General features: G+C 41.4%; 2 protein-coding genes across 3 annotated transcripts in view; one reads left to right on the forward strand and one right to left on the reverse strand.

Annotated features, from left to right (window-relative positions):
• socs3b (suppressor of cytokine signaling 3b) overlaps positions 1-2,557 on the reverse strand; it is a 4,191-nt gene extending 1,634 nt beyond the window's left edge. The window contains exons 1-3 of the mRNA XM_031314987.2: positions 2,286-2,557; positions 1,122-1,467; positions 1-1,012 (exon numbers count right to left, since the gene is read on the reverse strand). The exon at positions 1-1,012 is cut by the window's left edge and continues 1,634 nt beyond it. Of these exons, the coding sequence (XP_031170847.1) occupies positions 461-1,012; positions 1,122-1,250 (681 nt within the window). The 5' untranslated portion in view covers positions 1,251-1,467; positions 2,286-2,557 and the 3' untranslated portion in view covers positions 1-460. The remainder of the gene's footprint in view (positions 1,013-1,121; positions 1,468-2,285) is intronic.
• A 2,310-nt stretch (positions 2,558-4,867) lies between these two features.
• On the forward strand, positions 4,868-27,338 carry LOC116061091 (CDP-diacylglycerol--glycerol-3-phosphate 3-phosphatidyltransferase, mitochondrial). 2 transcript variants are annotated; one of them, XM_031314984.2, is made up of 12 exons: positions 4,873-5,020; positions 8,092-8,166; positions 9,258-9,468; positions 11,728-11,805; positions 14,711-14,810; positions 14,903-15,092; positions 16,173-16,351; positions 17,918-18,117; positions 19,406-19,697; positions 20,476-20,624; positions 20,713-20,843; positions 26,780-27,338. In XM_031314984.2, exons 1-11 carry the CDS (start codon positions 4,905-4,907, stop codon positions 20,830-20,832), a joined length of 1,710 nt encoding a protein of 569 aa, XP_031170844.1. In that variant the 5' UTR covers positions 4,873-4,904; the 3' UTR covers positions 20,833-20,843; positions 26,780-27,338. The 2 variants fall into 2 exon arrangements, with proteins under 2 accessions (XP_031170845.1, XP_031170844.1); XM_031314985.2 differs by lacking the exon at positions 8,092-8,166 and having other exon boundaries at positions 4,868-5,020.
• Positions 27,339-27,565: the final 227 nt, after the last annotated feature.

The following is a 27,565-nucleotide window of genomic DNA, read 5'->3' on the forward strand; positions in this document are numbered from 1 at the left end:
TTCTTCTTGAGCACATTAAAACCACATGGATCACTGGTGGCGTATTGATCATGTCGTCACTGTCGTCGTTAATATCGACCAATCGGGTTAATCTTCTACGAGGCTCTGCTCTGCGTCTGAGTCAGTCATAGGAAACATTGACCTTTGACCTCTGGCTTTATTTGCCACTCACATTAGTGGTCAGTTTTTACAAGGCAGGACGGACGAGGTAATCGTTGGTTACCTAAATCACACTCCTCATCCCAGACCCCAGGTCAGTGGGAGACTCTAGGTAGATGGTGTCCGTCAGTGTTGAAGCAGATCTGGGTCACAATTTTTTTTAAAACTGACCTCACATTGGCATCTAAGGCTAACTCTGGTCAGTATCTGATAGGGCACATATTCACGTATGCGCTGAGAGCTGGTCTGCAGTCCACCAGGCCCCTGGTCTGTGTAGTGGAACCTCTGCAGTTCCTGTCAGTCATATTGGAGCGTCGTACTCCTCCAGGAAGTCTCTAAGTGTGTGTGGGAGCTGCTCGGTTTGCTCTGACTCCCCCAGATTGTTCAGGGTCCTCCTGCACATGTGCTGCAGGGATGAGAGAGAACTTGAGAGGGGCCGGTGCAGTTCCAAGGGAACCCTCTCTCCGCCGGTGTGGATCAGATATACGCTGCACCCCTTCTTTTCTGCCTCTCTTGAATTGCCCCCACATGCCCCTTCTTTGCTCCTTCCAGCATCTGGCCCTTTCCCCATGTAGTGCGTTATGAGTTTCAGCACGCAATCAAACTGTGGGGGCTCTTGGGTGTTTTGGGGGTCTGGCTGTAAGAAGAAGCCGCCTCCCTCGCTGTGGATGCGCAGGTTTTTGGTTCCTCGAGCCGTCTGGACAGAGAGGGTGAAGAAGTGGTGGTGGTCTGAGGAATCGCGGATTAGGAAGGTGCCTGGCGGTTCAGAGCGCAGCAGGGAGCTGGCCTCCCGGCCCCCCACAGCCCCCCAGTAAAACCCACTCTCCTGTAGCTTGCGCAGTGCACGCATCACCTGAAATAGGTAGAAAAACCTGCCTTTACTATGTGGTATCAGCCAGGGGGATTTTTTTTAGACTTCAATAAAACACAGCTAATTCTCTAAAGACTCAAATGTGACTGACCTGCTGGTAGTGTGCATGCGAGCTGAAGGGCTTGTAGTGATGCGGGGTGAAGTTCGACCCCTGAACCCTGCCCTCCGGAGGGTTCACGCTGCTCATGGCGAGGAGGTTGTGACCGTTGAAGGCTACCATGGCGCCATGGCCCCCTGCCTCTGCCCGTTGGTTGAGAGGCAGGGGGCCCAGAACAGGAGCACCGGGGTGAACAGGTGGAAGGGAGTCTAGGGTAGAGGGAAAGGAAAGAGAGGGGGAATGGGGTGAGGGTGGCGGGGTCACACACCGGGTCCAGGTCCCCGGGGCAGAGGAGTCTGATGCATCCAGAGAGGGGCTGGGAGAGAGCACCTAAACACAGCTGGAGACAGGGAGAACAGATTATCCATCTATATATAGACTGATGCACACATTCAGGCTACAGTCTCCTCATTCATAAGCATGCATGGGCATAAATAAATGACCACTTTTCCACGCTGGAGCTCTCGGTTTACCCCCATAAAATGCAGTTATGGCGACTGTGACAAATGCATAAAGCAAGACTGGGCAGGCAGGTTATATTTAGTTTGAATGAATCCTCGCTTACTCGCGCTGAGCCGGCTGCTGCTGCACCGTGCACCCAGACAGCAACTGGATCCTGATTGCTTTCAATTGTCTTCGATCGGGCGAACCGCAACAAGGGATTTCAAAAACGGGGTCACTGTGAAAGAGTCCGGCGCCCTTTTTCTCTCCCCCTCTTTCACTGAATAACTCCTATTCCCTGGTTGGTCGCACTACAGAGGCCCCATTCTCCGATTTCACAGTGACTAAAAAAGGTGTCCCGTCTGGTCTAGTATGCTCTGATCCCCTGAAGGGGAACTAAAGGCGGCTTCACCGGACAGTGGTAACAGGACAGAGAGAAGCAGGAGGCGCCGTAACAGTTCAGAACCGCTACAGAGCCTCTGCTGTGGAAGTCGGTCCACAATATTCACAATATTCACATTATTGCATATTCACAATATTGCAACAACCCAAAAATCCCACTTCCATCCCCCTCGGCTGCACTGCAACGGGAGTCCAAGCAGCTAAAAACAACTGCTGTGCTTTAACCTGAATTATAACCTCCCTCTTTTCTGTCATTTTGTCTGCTTGAATGATGCATAAAGACCCGCTTTATGTCTTTTCAGCCTTTTAACTTACCTTGCGGATATGTTCAGCCCCGCACCGCAGCCACTCGTCGCCAAAGGAAAATATATGCAAACTACCCGAGAGTAGTGCTAAATGAATAATTAACTCAGGCATTAAAATCCAAAAAAAGGATCCAAAACGTGTGTGGGGTTCTTTCCTGAGCGGAGGAATGTGGTGGCGGCGATATCTGCCGTAAAGATCGTGTCTGTGTGTGGAGGAAGGTTACCGGAGGTTGTTTCCAGTGAGTTAAGCCGATGTTCGTAAGGCTCCACCTCCTCCGTTCAGAGGTTCTTCCCGTAAACACGCACGCTCGCGCGCACACACACACACACACACACACACACACACACACACACACACACACACACACACACACGCACGCAAAGAACACACGCACATGCTCACGCGCTTTCTTGGAAGATTGCCAATAAATAATCAGCGTGACCTTTGCCGGGCTGTTTCCTGGTACTGGTGGGTTCCCTTCTGCTGAAAAGCTCCACATATGGAACAATACAGAATACTAGGTTACATTATTATATGCAAGGCATGTTACAGACTTCACTGGCAGATATAGATAGGAGTCTAAATATTGTGCAACATGATAACTCCATATAACCTACATTGAGAAACGAGACACTATACTATTATTATTATTATTATTATTATTATTATTATTATTATTATTATTATTATTATTATTATTATATTATAGGCGACTAGCCTATATGACACTATATGAACCAAGGACTCATTATGTTTGCACATGTTGATTCGCACAAATATTCAAGGGGAGAATATTGGTCTGATCTTGATCCTCTATTTAAGTAAAACCAGCAATACCACAATGCAAAAATACTTGTCAAATTCCTGCATTCAAAATTATACAGAAGTATTATCAGTAAAATGCACATTTGTATCAGGCGTAAAAGTAGACCTACACATTAGGCATTATGAGTGATATATTAATATAAATATATTATTAAAGTTTTAGCGTTGCAAAATTACTGTGTAAGCAGCAATTTTATGTATTTTAATGGCTTTATTTGGGTAGTTTAATCCATAACAATGCATCACATTTTGTAAAGATGATCATATGTCTAGTAAGTCTAGTGGAGTAAAATGTTCAGTCTGTAATACTCAAGTAGAGCACAAGTACCTATAAAATTGTAGGCTTCTTAAGCTTTCTGTTGTAATGTATATAGCTTTTGAATGCTATTCTGTCATTTATCTTAATAGTTGATCCATTTCCTTTAGTCTCTTGTGCTGCTGTAACATGTTGATTTCTCACTGAGGATCAATGAATAAAGCCTTACCTTAACATCAGGCTTTAGAAGTATAATTCATTTTCTTTCTTCAGATGGTTTAAGGCATACCGGCTTATGTTTAAAGATAATGTCCCTCAGGCCCTCGTGTTGTGTCAGGAAGCAACTGACTTACCATAAGTGCTCTTGAGCAACAACCGGCTAAATAGCTGACATGAAGTACACTCTATTAAAAGCAAAAGTCCTGCATTCAAAGTCTTAATTAAAAGTATGAATGTATTATCAGCAAAATGCACTGAAGGTGTCAAAAGTAAAAGTACTCATTATGCAGAATGCTCTCTGTCAGCGTTATATTATCATATATTGTATTGTTTGATTAGTTAGAGTTAGGCAGTGAGCTATGATTAGGTACTTATAAGTATCGGGTTGAGGTTATTATTAAGTAGCCTACTTTATATTCTGTTGGGTAGTTTAATACACTGTATACAACACAATGCATAGTATGCCCATTAAAGTGTATTAAAACTTTAGCTGTCAAATACATTAGTGGATAATGGAACCTCTTAATTTTACTTTTTACTCATGACTTTTCTGACACCAAAACATTCCTGCACTATCAAAGAGGAAGATGTCATAAACGTAAACAAAAATAACAGCTATGTTGCTCTTACTCCTCTGTGTGGGCATCAATAAAATAACTATAACACTATAATAACAACATTAATACTAGGAATTAATGATCATACCATGCTAACTATTATAACTAGCCTACCAAATAGTGTCATTATAAATAATGAGCATCAATTGGGTGTAGCATGTTTAAAGTCCTTGCATGCTATAAGGAGGAAGTCTTGAGGACTAAGTCTCATTCCTGGAACAAACACCTGTACACTTTAAACTCTGCAACGCATGACTGAAAACATGTAATTACAGCTGCGGTCACACCTTCAGTAGGTTATGTAAAGTGCAAAGATCAAGCAAGTGTTACCACAAATGCATTTGGAAGCCATGAATACATAAATCAGGGCTGGTGCTCACTCTATGCTGGGTGCCTCTGAAGAGCTGTGCACCCATTTTTAGGTTAACTGTCCCTATCTAAATAAACAATTAAATAAATAAAATAAGTTACAATGCAGTTTGCAGGTTGACCACTAGAGGCCATTTATAGGCATCACCAAATACATACAAAGATATAAACAACCGGTTATATATTATTTCTCTGATTTATTTACTTGTTGCAGGTTAAACATAATACTTAATACGCTTCTCGGTGCTCATCACGTTCTATCACAGCCCACCGTTACAGCACAGTGTGTCTGCGAACTTGGTTGTGTCAATAAAGTTTATTTAAAATCTCCTTACTGCAGCAATGGCGGCTCCCATGTCCTGGAGGAGGCTGGTGTACTCCGTGTACTCACCGGCCATCGCCGGGGTTTTCTCCCGAATATCTGACCGGGTCTTCCGCGCACGGGACAGAAGAAGAGGGTAAGGGACACGGCTCATCCACGGAGACACAGACACGAGGATAAAATAGCGTTTTCTCCCTTTCGTAGTTCAGTGTGAAGCGTTCTGAGATGAAGATGCTTTGCTAATGCGTCCATTATCGGACTTATTCTGGTGATTTTTTTTTTTTTACTCCAAATCTTTAGCTACCAACGTGTAGCTTATTTGTGGCAAAACTAACGTTTTCACAGCAAAGTGTAAAATCACATTTAGCTCATTTCCTCCCAGTAATGCGCCTCAAAAGAGAAGCTAACCTTCAGGGAAAGTATGGTTTTCATAACTGAAGGCTTGTACATGATGTTCTTGTTGGTGTTTACCAAAGCTGAAACCTGACACCTTTCTGACAGCCTCAACTTCATGTGAGACTTCCAGTCGATAATTACCGGCGATATCACTCAATAACATACACTCCCCTGCTAGCTAGAGGAACTCCTTTGTGTCAATGTAAATCAGCAGGTGGAAAAAGATGACTTATGAATGACTTATCTGAGCAAAAGAAGCTGTGGAAGCCCAGTTCTGCCAATTTGATGGAAAAAAAGATCCTTTAAGTCATTTATAAGGACTTAGTTTATCAGAATAATGTTGTAGCCATGTCAAAATAATGAGAAACCTCAAAATAATGAGAAACGTTCTCAAAATAATGAGATAGTATCTCAAAAAAATGAGAAGCTTTCTCAAAATAATGACTTAGTATCTTTAATAATGAGATAGTATCTCAAAAATAAAGACTTAGTATCTTAATGCGATAAGATCTCAAAGTAATGAGAAACCTCAAAATACTGATGTAGTATCTTAATGAGATAGTATCTTTAAAGTAATGAGATAGTATCTCAAAGTTAGAATGTCAAAATATTTAGAAACTTTCTCAAAATAATGACTTAGTATTTCAAATGAATAAGGATGTCTTAATTTAAGTTAAAATAGGAGGTCTGAGATAGGATAGGACACAGCCATGAGTGTAGGAATTGCTTCTGTAATAGGAAGATAGGATTTTCCCTATCTTCCAAAGTAGTACGAGGCAAACTTTTGACATTTGTCAACAAGTAGGATTTGATATTAGCATCACAGTAATGAAGTAATAAGACTTTTTTTATATCACCATTATCAGGGTATGGTACAGTATATGTCCAAAAGTAGACACACACTTTCATGTATTTTTTGTTTTGGGGCTCTTTTTCATGGTTTCAGCAGCTGTGTTCTAAAAAGATAAATCTTAATGCTTCAGCATTTTTGGACAATAGTTTGCTTCCAACTTTGTTGCAGGCGTTTGGGGACAACCCTTTCCTGTTTCAACATGACAAAGCCACTGTGCACAAAGCCAGTATGATGTGAGCTCTGACCTCGCCTACACCTTTGGGACAAACTTGAGTGCCAGGACCTCTTACCTAAAATCAGTGGTTAGCCCCACAAATGCTCTTATGGCTAAATGGGAACATATCTTTGCATCCAGGCTCCAAACTCTTGTGGAAAGTCTCCCCAGAAGAGATGAAGCTGTGTATAGCAGCAGATTAATGCCCGTGGTTTTTAGGATGTAATATTTGGATGTCCACATACGTATGGCCATAGTGTACATGTGTGTGTCTTATTTACATCACTATTAAAATACACTTGTAGCGTTAGGATATTATTGTACCTCTGTGGATTGTACTAATATAGAATTATTGCTTTTATCTACATGTTAAGAACTATAAAAGAAGACAAAGAGCCGCTTTAACAATCTACTAACTGAATCTAGATCCGTTGAGATAAATGAGAACGCAAATCTATTAAGGAAGCAAAGACATTTCCACTCGGGGAATTTTGAATTGTGAGAGAGACAGGCAAACAGCAATGTATCCTATCACATGCTTCAAATCAAGAGGGATGTGGTGCGGTCACATACCAAAGTAAACAGCTCCTCTATTCACTGCAGTTATTTGCCTTGTATTATTATATTAGCCTCTTACCTCATTAAATATAAGGAAGTTAACTTCACCTCAGTTCCATGAAATCGCTGTTCTTCGAAGTGCGCTACACTGCTCGAATAACAGTCTTTATTTAGACCATATTACAGTATGTTGATAACTCCACCCTTCTTCGGGATTAAAAATCCTCTTTGACTATGTTTTATGGAGGCTTTTATTTCACTGTAGGTCCACTGCGGTTATAGTTGATTCTTTTATATTGTTCCACTCAGTCCTGAAATGAAAAGCTGAAAAAGTTGTACATTATTTAAAAGTTTTTCTTATCTCCTGTCACACTCTTATCTTTTACCATGTACAGACAATTTTAAAGGCTTTGGGGAAGGCTGAACGGTCAATTGCATCACTTAAGCCTACTTTTAGATAACAGTAATTTGCACTGCTGTAAAAAAAAAAGAGATAATTCAGCATTTAAGCTGAATGGACACAAGGATGTTCTCTTTTATGATACAGTGGTTTTATGGCTCTTTGAGTGATATGCGTGTTTATGATAGGACTCAAATCCCAAACCACGGGGAAATCCCCTCTCCGTGTTTGCTGCAGAAATTCTAACTCAGCAAAGTGGCTTTGGAAAGAAGCCCTGAGCTGTGTTTTTGTTTTTCTGTGACTTTTGTTTCCTGTGACTTCTCGTAGATGGTTTTTGTCGGTCAAATCCCAACCAAAATGTAAACTGTGTGTGTGTGTTCTGGTTGTAATGAATATAAAGGAATTCAGTAGACTTCTGACATTCAGCCTCTGAGGGTCACAGTCATGTCTGAGGTTCACACTCCACCCTGTCTTTATTTAATGTGGTTGAGTTGTCAGACCCAGATTGTGAGATTATATGGCAGAGACAAAGGGGATGCGGTGTTGGGGGGAATTTGAGGACACTGAGGAAGAAAATCCAGACACACTGTTAAATCTTATAATGGATCTGTGTCCTTAAAGTTAAATGCGAACACTTAATCGATTAGTGGATCGACACACAAACATCTGTTTTTTTGGGGGGGTTTGTCGGACAAAACACAACATTTGAAGACGTCGCCTGGAGCTGACAAATACCGATCATCACAAAACGATTAAACAAGAAAATAAAAATTCTTATCTTTGCAGCTCTAGTTCGAGGACACTTAAATATCAACCAACCTTGTCAGGTGTCCCCTCGGACCGCAGAGCTTCCCTGTCATGGTTTGTGTTTGAGTCTGGTTCACCTTGGTAGACATCTTGTCACAGTGTTTCCTACATGTTGATAATTATATTATAAATAATGTGCAACGTTGGAGGTTAGTATTGTGGTGCAATTATGTGCTTGTGGGGAGTTCTGACGACTGCCACTCGAGAGTCCGCTGGCGGCTGAAGGATGGCACAAAGAGACGATACCCAGGAAACTATTTTTTTTCCTGTGATGTATGGCACATATGACCCGTTTTGTTTGACATAGTCTTCTCAGGAAAGACACTTCCATAGAGTCGTGATGTGTCTCATTTTCCACTGACGAGGTCTGCTGTTTCTCATGAATGCATTATTCTAGAAACCCACACTTTCAGATAGATTTCCATGCAGACTTTAAAAAAGGGAATAAATAAACACAGAAATAGTTTAATAACCAAACAAAAAAACATCCGTTTGAGAGGGAGCAAATCTATCCATTTTCTCTAAGGGAAACATGGGCACATTCTCTCACGACTTCTTATTTGTCTTGACTTCAAAGTATCTCAAATCCAAGGACAGAATAGGAGGAACAATAAAAAGCTCAGTTCCAAAAGCCAGACAAAGTTTGCGTATTAACCTCCGTGACAGGTACTAGCTGGGGCTTCATGAATGGCTGAAATCGTTACCACTATATTAATGGGAATATTTGTATGATAAGTGTATCATGATGATCATGATGAGAAACATTTGTGTAAAATAATCAGAATGATGAAATTCAAAGTTCATACTTTACCTTGGAAACAGCACAACAACAACATCACCACAAAGTCGTTGGCGGCGGAAGACGTGTGTGATATGATCGAAAAGCTCCAGAGCAGCTACTAAATGAACCTTGTGGTGAGATTATTGTCAACCAAACGCAAAGATGTTCAGTGCACTGTTATCAATAATACAAAACTTTTCACACATGTAAAACAAAAAATAAACCACAAATTTTGTTATTTTTTATTTCCAATTTGCTTCAAATAACAAACCAGATTGGTGAATAATTCCTGTGTCTTATGTACTAAAAATGCAGATTTTGGCTGAACAAACACAAAGACTTGTTGAAAACTTGTTTCCTCCAGGTCCTCGGTGCTGCTGCTGGCTCCCCTCCTGGCCGAAGCCGACCCGGCCCCCCGACATGTCTCTAGGCCCACCGGGTCAGCCGGCGCTCAGGGTACAGATGGCCTCTGCAGCCACTTCCGATGGATGGCAGAGCACGTACCTGCTTTCCGGGTGCCGGGCACCCACATCCACATCCTCACCTCACCTGACCAGTTCTACCAGACTATGAAGGTCGGTGTCACTGTGAAAGTAAACATTTGCTTTCTGCGGCAACGGAAAGATTAGAAAAAGCAACAACCCCAGGGCAGACAACTGCCAATATTGTCTTTGCAAAGATGTTCCATATAATTATGTATTGTGGCGTAACAAATGAGGCAGAGAAACTGCTTGAGGTATTTGAGGAAGTATTTTTTTCCCAGCACTTACTCTGCAACACCTGAATTGGCAGTGAAGCGCACTGCAGCTGACAGGTGTCAGTTGTTCAGCTCTAAAGTTATTTATTGCCTCTACATAATTGTGCTGCAACTAATCTGCGTTTAATATATAATCAGCTTGAAAACGTAACTCAAAAAATGACCTTCCAGAAATTTCTTTTTTTCCCAGTTAAAACAATCATAGAACTAAGTCACCCTGCACATTTCACTTAATTTGTGGAGCATTCAAAAACAAACTGGGTCATTTTGTTTTTGGTTCTTTACGTAGTCCCACAACTGCTGTGTGTCACCACATTGGAATCCGTTCATGTTTCCTCTAACTTTAGCTTATTCGGCCACTCCAGGAGCAAATCAACAGAAATCTGCTGCAGTTTATATGCTGCAGCTTCCCTCCATACTAAGACAGTGTTTAGCTTTAAGAGTTGACAAGCAAGAAATGGGCTCCTTGATGCTAATTCTGGAAGAATTTCTCCCCCAAGTTTTGACCCCTGATATATTTATGTCTACGTCATTTTTTTACGGGGTGTGATTCACAAAAATATGTCATGCGGTTTTTTTTTATTGACACTTCCCCATAACATTGAGAGCTGAGAAGTCTATGTCTGAATGGCATTGTTGTATGCCATCACTTTCCACAACACACACACACACACACACACACACACACACACACACACACACGCACACGCACATGCACGCACACACACACTCTATTCTTTCTTGTTCGTCTCTTATTGTCATCAAGCTGTTTGGTGTTCTATCTTTGACTCTTGTGTCTGCAGAACCAGCTAAAATATTTGCAGCGCCCTGAGCAAAATGGAAAGAAAATGAACAACTAAACAACTAAACTAACAAAGGACGGGATGAAATATAATTTAAAAAATGCAACATCACCTTTTGATTTTGTTGCTGTCGGGTGAAAAACTAGATTTCTAATTTTGATGCTTTCCATCAATGTGAAGGATGTTGTACTCCTTCATGGAGTAAAACATGCTTTAATCCCTTAAAAGGGCAGCTCCCCAAAATAACAAAACATTATAATTTCTCATTTACTCTACAGTGAAGGTGAATGGCATTTTGTTGTGGTGCTCAAAGTATGGAAAAATTACGTTTAATTCAATAGCACGTCCCTCTAAAAGATAGATCTGCTTGATGGGAGATTCCGAAGTCAATTTCAAGTGAAGATACCAAACATACACAAACTTTGTATTGTAAGGGTTTGCGGCTAGTTTCTGTTCTAATATGATTGTAGTTTTTGGACTGTTGGTCAGACAAAACAACAAATCTCATGCTTTAGAAAAAGTTTATTTACTATAATGTATTGTTTTATTGACCAAAATGATTAATCAATAATGAAAATAATATCACTCACTTACTACTTTGGAAGATATAATTGCCGCCCTGCTAAAAACAATGGTCTGGGTACTCTTGATCATTTACAGACCTTCCTGTTAACTGTTTTCATTGGAAGTACTTTCTATTGAAGTAGTCCCAGATGAAACCTGTTCTGTGGATTATCCAGAGTAACCAGGGCATTGTTCATTTTTCAATCCTGTGAGAACCTTTTTTAAACTAAATGTCATTCACCTCTATTGTATTAGGGTGGAGGTAGAAATCTCACAGAGGGATATTTCAAAACTTGAGCAAATAAAACCCAAACTCCCCACGTTAAATAAACAAGTTTCCACCTCTGTTGAACATACAACTCTTGTTTGTTGATGTTTCTTCATAATTTGCAGGTCACGCTGTACCCTTAAATGCCAGAAATATCTGTCATTTCACAAAAAACACATTTTCTCACTTTTTGAAATGTTGATTTTGAGTTTTTTTCTTTTGTTGTTGCTACTTGTGAGTTTGGGACGCTCTGGTGGCCACAGCAATCTGGGTAGTTTGGATGTGCAGGCTGGCAGTGTGTGCTCGTGACTGGCAGAAAATGTGTTGACAGTTAATCAGTTTATTGTCATCAGATATTTGTGACAAGATGCCTGACACACACAAACACTCGCACATTCATTCACTGTGTGTGGTTTGTTTTTGTTTTTATCTTTCCCAATAGGCTCGCATCAAGACTGCGAAGAGGCGAGTGGTGATGGCCTCGTTGTATCTGGGAACAGGTCAGCTGGAGCAAGAGCTGGTGAGAAAAGTTGTGTGTGTGTGTGTGTGTGTGTGTGTGTGTGTGATTCATGTTGTTCAAGACTTGGCGTTTTGGGCAGGTGAGAACAACGAATCAAACACAGGCGTGTGCCAAATAACTGGTCAGAGATGCCAGAAAATGTGAGTCAAGAGTAGTCTTCCAAACGAACCACAGTGTGGTTTGTTCACAATGAAAATGTACACCAGGCCAGCTACAAGGAATGACCCCAAATTGCAAGGGTTTATGGTTATAAGGAGACCAGTGTTGGCATGTGATACCCTGCTGTTTTTCATGCTTGGAAGGCCTAGCATAACAACATTAACCCAGAACAAACCACAGTCTGGACTGATGCTCATGTTTTTTTTTTTTTTTTTTCTAACTGGGTCGAGCAGCAGAGAGGGTGAATTACAGAAAAAGGTAGGGACAAGTCAAACATGTTTAATTAGAGGTAAAAGCATATGAATCAGTTGTGATTGCTGCCAAACTCTGGAACCTCACAGGATGATGGATTACTAGAAATGTTGAGTCAGTAAGGTACAATGAGTCCATGTGAGTTTTTTATTTTCAAGCCCAGGTTTGCTTGTAATTGGATACAATGAGCTGCACTCAACAATGTGAGTGTGGTCTGTGGTTTAGAGTGAAGAAAGCAAACTGCAGGTGAGTCTGGATCTACAGTACTTACACAAGCTCGATCCCAGGCTCAGCACAAAAAGGTACTTGACTGATACTGAGTGTCACACCTGTGCAGCGTGTTTACTTAAGCGCAGGTGCGAGCAGCAAGAATGATCAGAAATTCTAAAGAAATGTCTGTGTAGTGCACCATATGCAAAGGTAATTCAAAGTGCTTTATTATTTTAAATTATTACTTTTTTATTATTTTTTTCTTAAACTGTCCATCGTGAGTCCTACAATGTTATATTAGTGCAGTGATAAATCAGCGGAGTACTCTGTAAAAGAAATAATTAACAAATACATTAAACACACAACAGCTATGGATAAAAACGAATACAAACAAGACCAGGGTAATTACCAAGGAGCCACTGGCCACTTTCTAAGGGGCCGTTTGAACACTTGGAAAAACACATTTTTAAACGATAATTTATATAACTATATGTTCACTCTGAACATGAGCAGGTCGTCGTTTCCTGTCCTCTCCCTCGTACCTAGCGTACTTAGCTCTGCGTGTTTAGTAGAGTAGTGCAGCTTGAGATTGTATTCCTGGAGAACGTCAGCTTTCTCCGTACAGGTGAAACGGGAAGCAGTCACATTAAACTCCATTAAAAGAAAAAAAATCAAATGCCCACCTATCTCGAATCTATCTGTCCTGTGGGTCAGTGTCTCCTGTCTGCAGTAAATCAGAGAGCTGTTGGTTTGTAGCTAAAATGTTTTCTAAGCAATAGAGACCAGATATTTCCCCCTGGATTTGTAGGTGTTTGAGCTGATTTTACATGACATAATAACTAAATGCTGCTTCTTTGCTTTAAAGGATAAACAATTTTTTTTTAGTGTCCCCCAGAGCTTTAACTCATGATCACATTTCTCTCCAGAGCTGAGCTGGAAGTGTTGCTGGTGCACACGTCCCCACAGAGCTCTCTACTGGAATGAAGAAATGTTTTACAGGCACGTAAACAGGCACTCTGGAGTGACGTATAGCGAAAGCATTTGGGCACCAGATGCACAAATTAGCCAAAGTTTAAAAAAATAAATAAATAAATAAATGGAATGGAAGGTTTTTTTTTTTTTTTTTTAAATCAGGTGGAAAACAAATGCCAAGCTTGCCACAAATAAAGACTTTACGCTTGCTACCAGTGGTGCCCTCTGAAGAGCAGCCATTTCCTCTTTGTGAACATAGTTATTCATGCTTTCCCCAGGCTCAGTTAACAAATAATAAAAGGCTGCCAGTGTTTGATAAATGCTGTCTGCTGCCAATGAATCAATAATCATTCATGTACTCCTTTGTTTTGCGGCCACATCTTAGAACATTCACAAATACACATGCAGTAGGACAAATTGTAGAAAAAACAAGGATGCTAAGATCAGAGTCGTGCGTTCCACTTTGTGTGGTCTTACGTAGCTGAAACTGCTGTTTCAGAAAGAAATGTTAGACTGGTCTACAAACTAAAGTTAGCTTTAATTTAACATGTATACCAGTCCAATGCAACTTATTTTAAGTCTAAAACTACCCAACCCAAGACTTTCAAAAAACAAGAGTAAGAACAAATGGGACCTGCTGACAAAAAAAAGAGGAATACAAACCTCAGTTTGCTAAACAATGGCACGGATTGAGAAATGAAAACCTGACTACAGACAACAGGAAACCCTTTTTGTCGCTGGATTTATAAGTAAAATGTCCTTGACAGAAGTTTTCTGCTGCAGTGAAAAGAGCTGAGCAGCTTGAAGCTGTATCCCAGTTATTCAGTCATAGAAAATGAAGAAGGGCTGCAACTAATTATTGTTGTCATTATGAATTTAAATCATTCATTTTCTTGATGAATTCTTCAGTTTTTAAATTACAGAAAATAGTGAAAATATTGCCATCACAAGTATTTAGATCCCAATGTGACGTCAGGCAAAAAGATATTTCATTTACAATCATATGAAACAGAGAAAAGCAGTCACTCGTCACATTTAAGAAGCTGAAAACAACAAATCTTGGGATTTGTTTTCATAAGAAATTACTTAAATTGGTGCTGACTACTTTTCTGTCGATCGACTAATCGATTGATCGTTTCAGCTTTTCAAATGAGTCCTACGTAAGACAGCTTTGTGCAGTGGATGGTTAAACACTTGAAGGAACTGTCCATCCTTCCAGTCCAACAGTGTTGCCAACTGCAGCCAAATTGGTGCATTACACTGTGAATCATGTTTTGAGGTTTGTCCGCTGCTGTCTTTGTTTTTCGTTAAGGTGGACTGCATGGAGGAAGCTCTACAGCGCTCACAGGAGAACAGTAATGCTCCTGACCTAAAAGTCTCCATATTGCTGGACTACACTCGCGGCTCACGAGGTTGTTGGCATTTTCCACGTGATCTCTTCTGTTTGCTGATTAGCACAGAGCACCACGCTCATCATCCTGATGTGGTCGTGTTTTACATGCAGGACAGGTTAACTCGAGGACCATGCTGCTGCCGTTGTTGCAGCGCTTCACCTCTCAGATGAGGGTGTCTCTGTACCACACTCCAGACCTGAGGGGCCTGCTGCGGCTGCTGGTCCCTCAGCGCTTCAACGAGACCATCGGAGTCCAGCACATCAAAGTCTACCTGTTTGACGACAGCATTATCATCAGCGGGTATGGTGATTCCCGACTGTTTGCGTTTGTGTCAATATGTGTGTCCTCCTCCTGGAAGCCTTTTCTCTTGTAAAAGCAAAACGTTATAAACAAATAATACCATTAATACTGCAGAATAAAGCAGATTTCACTTTAGTGTAGCTTGTCTATCAGTCATACACTCAAACACTCTTAGAAGCGATCAGAATGATTTTCAGCTTGTCTTTTGGTCTTCTGGAGCTCCACATCATCTGTGACAGCGTTAATTCTTGGCTGCTTGACCGGATGATTCAGCCCCTGTTAAATTTCTGCAGTAAAGACATTGGGACATTGAATTTATTTCTTCTGTGGCAGGGAAACGCAGAATCTCCTGTAGCTTAAACTGGGCTAATGAAAGATTTTTTTTAAACTGACAGATGCGTTATAAACGGACTTAAAGACCCTCCATAGCATAGCAACATTAATGCTACAAATAATGCAACATCCTCCCTCAGTAGGAGGCGCCGGTACACTCTTTGTTAAAAAAGACCATTTGATGTTGTGAACAGATATTATGCTTCGCGTCGGGGTCCTTCATCAGCCTGTCGGGATTCTAATTTGCAATAACGACCAGCTTTCTCTACAGTATCTGATGTCGTGAACAGAGAACAAACTTTTAATTTGATCCGTTACAGAATTCATTAGCTACGGCTGATCTAATCTGAAAATGAGAACCCTGTTTCCTTTGTTTTCCATTGCTCTTTTCTAATAAAAAAACTGAAGAGAGATGGAAGGTTTGATAACAGATTAGTTAGCATCTGAGCTTAAAGAAACCAAGTATTTTGTAGACCTAGAACCGGATCCAAAATGACTTGGCTATTGGAACCCGTTCTTACACTTAGGTTCAGAAAAATGTTCATATGACCAAACCTTCTTTTTCATATTTCCTGTGTTCTCTCTCTCTCTTTCTTTCTTTCTTTCTTTCTTTCTCTCTCTCTCTTTCTCTTTCTTTCTCTCTCTCTCTCTCTCTCTCTTTCTTTCTCTCTCTCTCTCTCTCTCTCTCTCTCTCTCTCTCTTTCTGTCCCCAGGTCTCTTAAAAACAGTCTCTCTCTCATTTTTCAGTGCCAACCTGAGCGACTCGTACTTCAGCAACAGACAGGACCGCTACGTGCTGCTGGAGAACTGCAGTGAGGTCGCCGACTTCTTCTCCGACCTGGTGGAAGCCGTGGGAGATGTTTCCCTGCAGCTGCAGCCCAACGACTCGGTCACCATGCTCGAGGGCATGGTGCACCCGTACAAAGGTAGGTGTGTGTGTGTATGTGTGTGTGCGCGCGCGTGCAAACGCATGACGTGTTTGTGTTATCACACCCATAAAAAAAATAATGTTTTTTTATGGGTGTGCGCGCAGTCACATGTTTACCCTCTTACATGTTTTGACACTGTTTGACACTTCATGCTCAGTTACGGTGGCAGCAGCCCGGTTTTCAGCTAGAGGAGCCAATGGATTTCGCTAATGGAGCTTGAAAGCTTAGACAGGCGAATAGATGATTGTGTGTGTGTGTGTGTGTGTGTGTCTGTGTGTACATGTACAGTGAGAAAGATGGAGAGAGCTCTTGCGGTTGGCTAGCCATGCAGCCGGATGTGAAATTGTCAAGGTTTTCTCTACACACACACACACACACACACACACACACACACACACAGACACACACACACTGGAACTATGTTTCCGTAACTGAAGCACAGACTGCCAGGATGTTAGTTTGAGGGATGAATGACATCATGTCTGCAGGACTGGGCCGCCGTGGCAACGGACACCAGGAATAGAGTTATGATATCATAGTGTTGCTGGAAGATGATATGGAGTGGGAACTGACACACACACACACACACAGTTATTCAGAAACACACACACTGGTGAAATTCTAATGAAAAAGTTTGCCAACTGATATGTCATGTGTCCTGACGTACAAAAATAACAGACGAGGAGGAGGCAAAGTTTGACTAGTCAGTCAGTAAGTTACCAATAACAGCAAAAACAACCGCAAAGTGTTAGCATGTTAGCTGACTTCTTGTCACAGGTTATTTTGTTTCACTTTGCCTTAAGCAGTACGTAGCGAGCGATTCAATCCGTCCTCTCGATGTCATTTTCAGTTGACGTGGAAGCTACTGTTGCTAGGAGAAGTTAACTTAACGTTTTTCACACTGATCAAAGAAATATGTTGACGTAAGAGTTGTTGTTTCTTTGGGCGTCCTGTGGAAATTACGCTAAAGACCCACTGAAGGTGATGCAACACAAATGACGCCCCTAAATATTTTCTATGGGACATGACTGAATCGCTTCTCAAGGCATTATGGGATTTACGGTGATGTGGGACTGACAAGCGAAGCAGAACATTTCGTTTGCATTAACTTGAAAATGTATATCATCAACCTTTTATGCAAATGAGGGTAAAAATTTGCCTGGAAACCGACAAAGAAAAGTGACATAGCTTGCGAGCGTTGACAAGATTTATTCCCTCCCAATGGGTCTTCTTCGTTGTGCTGGGAGAAATTTCGCTTTGCTTTCTGTCTGAACACACCTTTTAAACTGATGGTTGCTATACAATATATAATTTTAAAGACCATTTGCCAGCCAATCAGAAACGAGCATTTTCCAAAAATAGCAGCTCTTGAGCTGAGGTTGTGTTTTCATTCCCATCAACATCCTCCTCTCTGCTTCTTCCTCCTAAGTGGCTGTAAATTCTCTCCAACACACTCCCAGCCCAGATCACCGTGACCCAGAGATCAGGTCGACCCGCCTCCCACTGCACCCACTTAGCTTTGTGTACCCTCACGTTTTTGTATCCCCCTCCCGTTGCAACCAGGCAACAGGCAGGACTTCTCGGTGGCAGCGAGGAAGCGGATCATGGAGGTGGTGAACACAGCGCACGTGAGGCAGCGACTGTTGAACGGGTCGGAGTTCTCAGAGGACGAGGGGATGAGCGAGGGGGAGGAGGACACCTGGGTGTTCCCTCTGGTCCAGATGAAACCTCTGGGGATCCAGGTGGACGAGCAGGTCACACAGGTGAGCCGCCACACCTGGCTGTGTAATGACAGTGACCTCTTCTGATTTGAACCCAAAATGTACACAAAACACACATTTGGCTGCATGATGCCAATTAAAAAAAAACAACTATTTAAAACTAATATAAACTTGTACCAAGCTGTTAAATATATATATATATTTTTAATCTACTTAGTGTCTTCTATGCTTTGTTAAACTTTGTTCTTTTTCCTTAATAACAAGTAATAAATACAATTAGAAGGAGGTTCTCTGTAGTCATTATGGGATGTTGCGTGACTAATAAATTACCATGTGACTAACCTGAATAAACATTTGAACATTTATTCCGGGTTTATTAGTCACATCTTCTGGGAATGAAACCAATAAATTCATCATCAGAGTGACATACTTTATATTTAATGAAACAGCTAATACTGTGGGTTCATAAAAAGTTGAATCAACACTGTCTCAGTTAACATTTTGAATTTCACAAAGGAAGGACTTGTTGCAACAAGTTGTATTTATTACATTTATGCATCATTTGATGTGGCTCTTGTGCAGGTTTACTTCTAGTAGTGCACATAAAAGACTCTGTCAGTTTAGACCGATTCTTACTAAGAAATACTGGCCTTTCTTCACCCAGATGTTATGTCCTCATGCACCCACAAGTTGTAAGGGCTTATCTTATCTTGATTACTTCTGCAAGAAGAAGCTGACAAGTGTAGTTCAAACAGCAAACAAGTTTTTCTTGCATCAGCCACAGAAAATATTCAGAAAAATAGAGAGGATTATGCACCAGAAAATACATGAAATCATTGTTAACTACAGAGCAGTTGCATTACAAGTTGTAAAGTTTTTGTTTGTTTTTAATGAGAATAAACACAAATACATTCCAAATTTGAATATAAAAAAACTGAAATAATAAGATAGGGCTGGACAATAAACAAAATATAATTAATTTGCAATAAATCCAGTTCAACCAGTAAACCCGCCCAAACTCCAGTCAAGAAGTAAAGAATTTTAAACTGGTCATACAGTAATTATTAAAGACAAACTCATCAGATGTGAGCAAACAGGGGGAAGGAAATATAATTAACCGCATGTTATCATATTGTTACATTTATGGTTATCAAGATAAATGTGACAAATCATCCTGACATAGCTCTATAATGAGCCTTATATGAACAGCAGTAATAAAACACTAATAACAAGCTCTTTAATAGCATAGCAACCAGTTTTATTTTTTTTCACAATGTCAGGAAATGGAAACACGTCTTTCTTCACTTTCCGTTTGTTATTAAACCTCCAGCGCCTGCTGACCGACGCCGGGCCAGGCTCCACTGTGTTTCTAACATCGGGTTACTTCAACCTGACCCGGGCGTACATGCGGCTGGTGCTCGGGGCCGGAGCCAGCTACCGCATCCTCACCGCCTCCCCCGAGGTCAACGGGTTCTTTGGAGCCAAGGGCGTCGCCGGAGCGATCCCTGCAGCTTACATCCACATCGCCCGACAGTTTTACAACCAGGTGTGCCGGCTGGGACAGCAGGAGAGAGTACACCTGCACGAATACCACAGATCACAGTGGACCTTCCACGCAAAAGGTGGGATGAAACAAAAGCACATGTACAGTACCTGTCTGTATGCCATTAGGGCCGCAACTAACGTATCATATTCTTCTGTTGATTACGTTTTCAATTCATCGTCCAACAAGAGACACACGGATAAAATCGCAAACGGTCCATAGCTAACATTATATAGACCTGTTGGAAAGAAGGGGAAAAGTAACTTGTAACATTGCAACCTGTCAGGAAAGCACCATGAAAGGTGAAAGCGTGTCTCCTAGCAACACTGGCTCTTAGTCGGGAAACGCCCACTCAGACACCGGAGTGCTTTCACAAATGTGTCCAAAAATGTATAATTGTCGCTCACATTTCTTACACAAAAAGCAAAGCGATTTAAAATGTCTGCTGTTCGACTGTCTGTGGAACGAGTGCTTGACTAATAGTTTCATCACTAACTCTCACATCAACATGGCTTAAAAGAGATTGCGATTTAATCCAGGGCTCAGCATCCAGACTAGTTTTGTTTGGCTGGGTGAAAATAATAAAACGCATTACTCTCCCTGCTCTGCTGTTCTTCTTGTGGTCACAGTGGAATGTAGCGTGAGAGAAGAGGTCTTGTACAGTCATTCTGCTGTAGCCTTGGGACATGGATATACACTCACTCTCTGTCATGCTTTGGGGTTTTGGATCCACGCTGGGGATTTCTGCATGTGCTTCCTTTTAGTTGTGGTCTGCGCCGACAGCAATCCCTGCTGGAAACAGCTTTCTGAAGCATTACCTCCGTGCCGGCTCACTTCACTTTTCCTCTCCTGCCCAGGTCTGTGGTATTACCTCCAGGGGCAGGATCGGCCTTGCCTCACTCTAATTGGCTCCCCTAATTTTGGATACCGCTCAGTTCACCGTGACCTGGAGGCCCAAATCGCCATAGTGACGGAGAACGAGGAGCTGCAGAGCCAGCTGCAGGAGGTGAGTCAACCACGCCAGAAATGATGATGAATGACTGTGTAACTCTTAACTGAATACACACCTGCGTGTTAAACCGTGTGCCTCTCAGGAGCAGGAGATGTTGTACAAGCGGTCCACGGAGGTGTCCGACTCGACGTTTGAGCAGCCGGACCGCCACGTCAAGCTGTGGGTGAAACTAGTCACTCCCCTCATCAAGAATTTCTTCTGAGACGCCACAAGGTGGTCCCACACAGACGTGTACACACTCACGACACATTACATGTACTCATTTGTTTATTCTGTTAAAGGATCATTTCAGTTTATTACAACTTAGGCCTAGTCCATATGTTTTTTTTTTTTGTTTTTTTTTTTAAAAGCTTTTTCTATGCGATATGGCCTTTTGTCCACACAAACTGCGTTTTAGGTCTGACAGAAAGACAGATCTTTTGGAAGAATCGCCCTTTCCAGGGTAAAGATTTTCAGAAACTCATTTTTCAGTGTTGTCGTGTAGACGAGGAAAACTGAGTGTGACGCCTCTCATTGTGAGGCGTCACAAATGAGGCGACATTTGGTGCAATGGGGGATGTGGCCAAAATAGTTCTAACTGTTAACACTTTTTACATGTTTACACATGAATGCAGTTACTCTTCCACTATATTGAGGAATAGAGGCGTCCAAATGTGCTACGGAGCGATCGATGCGCCATTGCAGCCAGGTGACCTTCCGGTAACTTTTTTTAGGCTTCTGATTGACCAACATAGCTTTACGGTTAGGGTTATATTGCCGCCTGTTGGTTTGGCATGCTCTTAACAGCGATTCAACTGTGCTTTTGCCTTTTCATTTAGACACAATTTTTTTTATTTAAAGGAAGATTGGGAAGACCTGTTTTAAGAAATATCCGTAGACTAGGTCATCTCTTAAAACCCACTGTACACTACCTGCTCAGCATCAAACAGTAGACAGACACAGTTAGCGATTATCTGGTGAACATAGTGGAGCATTTAGAGTCGGATGTTTCCCTCAAGAGTTGAGAGAGACCAAAAACAGAGTTAATATTGGACTTACATTAATTAGGTGGACAGAAACAAGATGTCTGTAGTGCGTGTGCGGGTCTGTTCGGCCTCTAGCTGTGTTCGGCTGTCCCGCGGCCTCGCCATCCTCTCATAGATGGCATAAAATTTTCCACGCTCACCTTCAAGACTCTGGCAAAAATCCCCAATTCTGGCCAGACTGAACTGCACGTCTAAGCTCTTATTTTGCAGTATTCCGAAGAGCACATCAGCAAAGTCAAAAATGCCGATGAAAGCAAAGAGAAAAAAACAGAACTCGGAGCTTTTCAACTGTGACAAGTGTCCTGATGCACAATGTACCGTTTCACGGTCAAAATCCTCCGCGTGATCGAGGATGTGCTGGAAAAGCTCGACCAGCTCAGCTCTTTTGTCGTGGACCGTGCCCACCAACCTGGAGTTGAAGTTCCATCTCACCTGAGAGACCCGCGGCAGCCGCCTCTCATCCAGCAGTTTTGTTCGCTTGGGAGAACGTGTAAAAAATGCAGACAATCCTCCCAGATTCGCAAAAAAAATCTTGCAGTCCTTTATTTTTGATGCTCTCTGAGACATCACAAGATTTAATGTGTGTGCACAACAGTGCACAAACAGAGCCTGAGGGATTTTTTCTTTTCGGGACTTAATGGCTCCTGTACGCCATTAAGTCCCGATGCCATTACAGCGGCTCCGTCATAACACTGTGCCACTCACTTTGTTTTGCAATCGTAGCTGCCCAACACTTCAAGTACTGAAGCTGCTAGATCATGAGCTCGTTTTCTTTCTGTGACATCCTCAAACTTTAAAAATCTCTCTTTTACTCCGGTGTCAGTAACGTACCGAAGTACAAATGACAGCTGTGCAGTGTTGCTGAAATCTGTGGTCTCATCCACCATAACTGCGACAAACTTGGTGTTGTTGATCTCTTTTTTTGATGGCATCATTTAGCACCTCAGCAACAGCATTTATGAGAACATTTAGAATTTTCCCAGATGTTCCCGTAAAAACGGTGGCCGTGGCAAGGTGGTGTCGCAAGTCAGCATCATATTCTGATAGCAGAGATAATAGCTCCAAATAATTACCTCGATTCAGGGACTCTTTCCCCTCGTCATGTCCCCTGAAAGACAATTATTGCTGTCCCAAAAAGATGACACAATCAACGAGGCGCTTCAGTATGTCCCGGTTTTTTTCTCACTCTCTCATTGTGCAGGCTTGTCTCTCGTCTCCGCTGCTCATCCAGTTGCAAATCCACCCTGGACTCACCAAAGGTCTTCAAATGTACCACCGTTGTGAGGTGTCGCTCGGATGCCTGATGTTTGATAGCTGCCTTGGTGAAGCTATTAAGGCTGTTAAAACCTGTGGTGTTCCATGTTCCCTCACTGGTATTAAAAAGCAAACACGGCCAACAAAATAGCTTGTTCCGCTCGGTGCTAGCTGTTAGCCAGTCATAGCGGTCGTAGTTACCCTCAGTGAAGTGCCGCACAAAACCTTTGCCAGCCTTGGTCAGCCCATCCAGCTTAGGTGTAGGTCTTCCTATTAAAATTATTTCTTTCTTCTCTCCAAACGATCGCCTTGAAAAAGGCACATGAAGGAGATCGGAAACAGGATCGTTAGGAGGTGTGAAGGCAGCGGCCATAGTTCACTCACAACCCGCTAAAAGGTTCAAACTTCGTTGACGACATCAGCGGGGGCTAGCGTCGACACAACGGTGGGCCCCTAGGGCGTTCTGTCACTACGCAACAAAATTTGATTGGCTGATGACACACGTCAGTCAAAGTTATAATCAAATGGGAAATGGCAGCTTCAATGAAAGGCTAGCAATGCTACTAGTGCTGGTCCACAGAGCTGTGATGCGTTTAGATGACATGGAAAATCCAGCTACTCAGAAAAAATAACCATATTCTTTCTGGAAATATAATCGTAACATACTGAAAAAGTAATTGATACACATTAATTTAATTATGAAAAAATATATTTTTGATTTTGACAGGGCCAGCAGAGAAGGCCCTGATGGCCCTGACAGCCCCCCACTGTATGATATAGTGAAGGATATGAGACATTGTATAAGGTGAAGTGTATGTAAATGTCTGGTAAACTCAGCGTTGGAAGAAGTACTAAGATCTTTTACTTACGTAAAAGTAGTAATTGCATTTAAGATTTTTCTTCAGTAACACTTTACTTGAAGGCATCTACATAAGAGTGACATGACACTGTCATGAACGTGTCATAAACGTTTATAAACAAGTCATAAACGTTTATGACATAACGCTTCTTTTAGTGTCATTCGGTTTTTGTCATGACAAGTTATGGTTAGGGTTAGGATTCATGTGTCATGACTGTGTCATGTCACTCTTATGTAGATGCCTTCAAGTAAAGTGTTACCATACAAAATTATTAGCATCAAAATATACTCATTTTGCAGAATGGTCAATTTTCAGAATAATATATGTGTGTGTGTGTGTGTGTATATATATATATATATATATATATATATATATATATATATATATAGATAAACAAATATATACAGCTATATATATATATATATCCTAGCAAACAAAATACAGCCCTGAACATACTGTGCTCACACACACACACACACACACACACACACACACACACACACACACACACACACACACAGACAGAGTCAAACAGGCTGTGGCTTCTTAGAAATGCCTGCAATCATTGTGGCGTGTCCCAAATCGCAGGTCCCGTCCTCGTCTTCCCAGCAGCCCAAATCACCAAAGTGAGAGCGGGGAAAGCGTGTCAGCTGATTCACTCCTGTCAAGAAGTGAGTCAGCGCTGTGTTATGGTGATGACCTGACAGTGTGGTCTGTGTTACCAGGAGTCCTGTCAGGACTTGGCGAGGTGAGGTCACAGGGTTCTTCCCTGAGTCAACTGGGAACATATTTAACCGATACTCAGAAAAAAACAAGATATGTTCATTTCATAAACTCAAAGTCGAGCCAAAAGGAAACCTGTCAAGCAGAAGATTGAGGTTGTTGTTTTTTGGTTCCTCAGAACAGGAAGTGTCACAGGCTAAATAATGACGGTAAATAGGTGGCGTCTTATTGCTACCTGGACAGAGACAAGAAAAAAGCTTGTGTGATCTGCTGCCAGAAGGAAGCAGTCGTAAATAGATCATCTTGCAGAGCTCGAGTAGTATTCACAAGTATGCACGCAGCAGATGTGAGAATACCTCTCAGACAATGATGTGAGCGGCAGCACATTCAGGCCTGTTGTTGTAAAATGTTGAAAAGATGTGTGGAAATCCTTGTTTTACTGGCACAGTGACGCAAACACACACACACACGCACACACACAGAGGTTTGGTCTGCGAGTCTTCTGTGACCTCAGGCTAAAAGTCGTGTTGAACTCATACCATATTTAGATACCAACAAATAAAGGCTCTTTAGTGTCATATGATACAAAGACTGTGAGCTGGAAATACAAAACGCTGTGAGATTTGATCATAAATCAGAATCAGTCTGGACAAACAACTTATGTAGAAGCACAGTGATTTTCTTTATTTATATCCCACATGGCACCAGAGTCTGTCTCCCAGTTAATTGTTTTCCTAGTTGGTGCAGCTGCAGTTGGTTAGTATGCTGCAGCAAGATAACACAGTATATAGTTTAAGTTAGTGTATAACTTAGTAGAAAGCTCTGCTGTTTTTTTTGGTAACACTTTACTTGAAGGTATCTCCATAAGAGTGACATGAGACTGTCACGAACACATGACACATGAACCCTAACCCTAACTCTAACCCTAAAGGCTGTTTTACAGTCGCCACATCCGAGCTTGTCATGACAAAAACCGAATGACACTTACTCAAAGAAGCGTTATGTCATAAACGTTTATGACTTGTTTATAATGTTTATGTTCATGGCAGTGTCATGTCAAGTCAACATGTAAAGTGTTTTATAGTAATCTTCTTCAGTGGTTTTCTGATAAATGGTCAATTATTCCACCTAATGGCTGATGGCGTATATACTCACATACAGAGTGGGGAAGTCAGGAAGTATTCACAGGTGGACTAAATTGGTTTGTTTTGGTCTTTTCAAGAGATTTATTGACAATTTAAAAAAAAATAAAAATAAATGCAGAATAATGCTTGCCTAATCCTTCATGGATCAGATCCAGTAGTTGAAGTACATACTAAAATACATGTTTCTATGTCTCTAAACTTTGAGAAAGCACATCTGAAAGGTCAACAGGCGTTTTTTCCCCCCCATTTCTATTGTATTATGCCTTTTAACATTGGGTATAATTTAATGTCCAGGACATGTTTAGATTCTAAATGTAAGTGAAGTAGCTTTTCCTCCTTTTCCACTATTAACAGCTTTTTTCTCAGTTTTCAGTAACTTAGTTTTCAGTGTTGTCGATGCACACTTACTTCAGTCGATTTAATAGAAAGGCAATAACGATCACACAACACAATAGAAAAAAAAAGCTTCTTTTTTTTTGTCCCATGTTTAATTCCGGCCTGTAATTTCCTAAATTCCGTTATTTATTTTGAATCACGCTTTTCTACATTTTTGTAACATTCATGGAAAACACACAATATAACCACTGGCTTTAGGTTTGTAGAGCAGCTGTTCATATTCGCATTGTCATCTGTTTTAGCTGCGTGTCTTTTTCCTTTTTTTCCTGACAGGAAAAAACAAAACACAGCCCTCCAACAATAGCTTTGCCGGTTTAAAGGATTAAAAAAAAGATAAAGTCCTTATCGGCAGCGCAGACTGTCTATTGTTAGAAACTAGTGACAACAGGTTGGTGCCTCTCCAAACATGTTAAACAGCCTCTTCTGACGGTCAGCAGGGTTATAATACAGCTGATGGCCACACAGACTCATGATGGATACTTGTTGCAATGGAGCTGCCTGCCCTCTAGTGGTGAAACTTTGATTTCCCACTGTGGTTTCACACATTGAACTAACCCCTTTTTATGACTTTTTTTTTTAATGACATACACTATACTATGAGTTTTTTTTCAACATACTATAGTATGACTTTTTATGACCATTTTATTGCATACTACACTCTATACTATGGCAACTGCATCATTCATATTCACATTGTAGGAACATTTATAAACTAAACAAAATGCTGTTCTCTGTGTTGTGCGCAGGAGGCTTTGGTTTTCTTCCTTCTTATGGTTCGAGGTCTTGTTGGAGGATGGTTGGCTCGTTCACACAGGACCCTCGAGTATCACCGGCATGCTGGGAGTCTTTAGCCTCGCCTCGACTATAACCCTCATCAGTTTGTCCCAGGAAGTGACTCGCACGCACACAGGAAAGGCTGTTTGTTGTATGTAAAGTCAGCAGCTAAATCCTGTTTTTGTTTTTTGTTTTACACCAGAGATTCTGTGATTTACCTGCACAACTGATTGAACTCTGTTACAGCTGACGTCTTCACACTGTGGATTTGAGGTGTTTTTTTTTTTTTTTGTATAATGGACTACATTTCAAAAACCACTTCTCCTACTGCACATACATCTCTACAGCTACATGCAGCATGTATAAGATAGTAATAGAGACTGTGATGGTAAACAGACGGGTGTGGTGAAGAATTACAATCCCTTGAAGAGCCTTAATAACTGTTTTTTAAAAGAGTTTACAGCTGTAATCAAACTGTACAGTGTCTGTGTTATTATCTTTGTAAATTAAAGGACTGTGTTTTTAAAATGACTTCAAATATGTGACCTTTTTTGTTTGGTGCAATGGCTGATTTTTACCTTCGTCATCATACCAAGAAATTTTATTTTAAAGGTGTTATGATGTCATGTTGACAAAGGTTACACCAAAACCATAAAAAGCTCTAAAAACGTACTGTACCCAGCACACAGCTGATGAACACTGGAGCATTAAGCAGCTAAAGAGCCAGATATTTCCCTTAGGAGCTTCTAGAGTAGCCT

This window comes from Sander lucioperca, chromosome 22 (assembly GCF_008315115.2).
Source record: "Sander lucioperca isolate FBNREF2018 chromosome 22, SLUC_FBN_1.2, whole genome shotgun sequence".
In the NCBI taxonomy this organism is placed as follows: domain Eukaryota; kingdom Metazoa; phylum Chordata; class Actinopteri; order Perciformes; family Percidae; genus Sander; species Sander lucioperca.

Bases quoted from the DNA above. Each gene is read 5' to 3' on its own strand.
- LOC116061091 (XM_031314984.2), top strand. From the start codon at position 4,905: ATGGCGGCTCCCATGTCCTGGAGGAGGCTGGTGTACTCCGTGTACTCA. The intron at 14,811-14,902 runs GTTGTTGGCATT...TTTTACATGCAG, and splicing joins CTACACTCGCGGCTCACGAG to GACAGGTTAACTCGAGGACC. The intron at 18,118-19,405 runs GTGAGCCGCCAC...TTAAACCTCCAG, and splicing joins TGGACGAGCAGGTCACACAG to CGCCTGCTGACCGACGCCGG.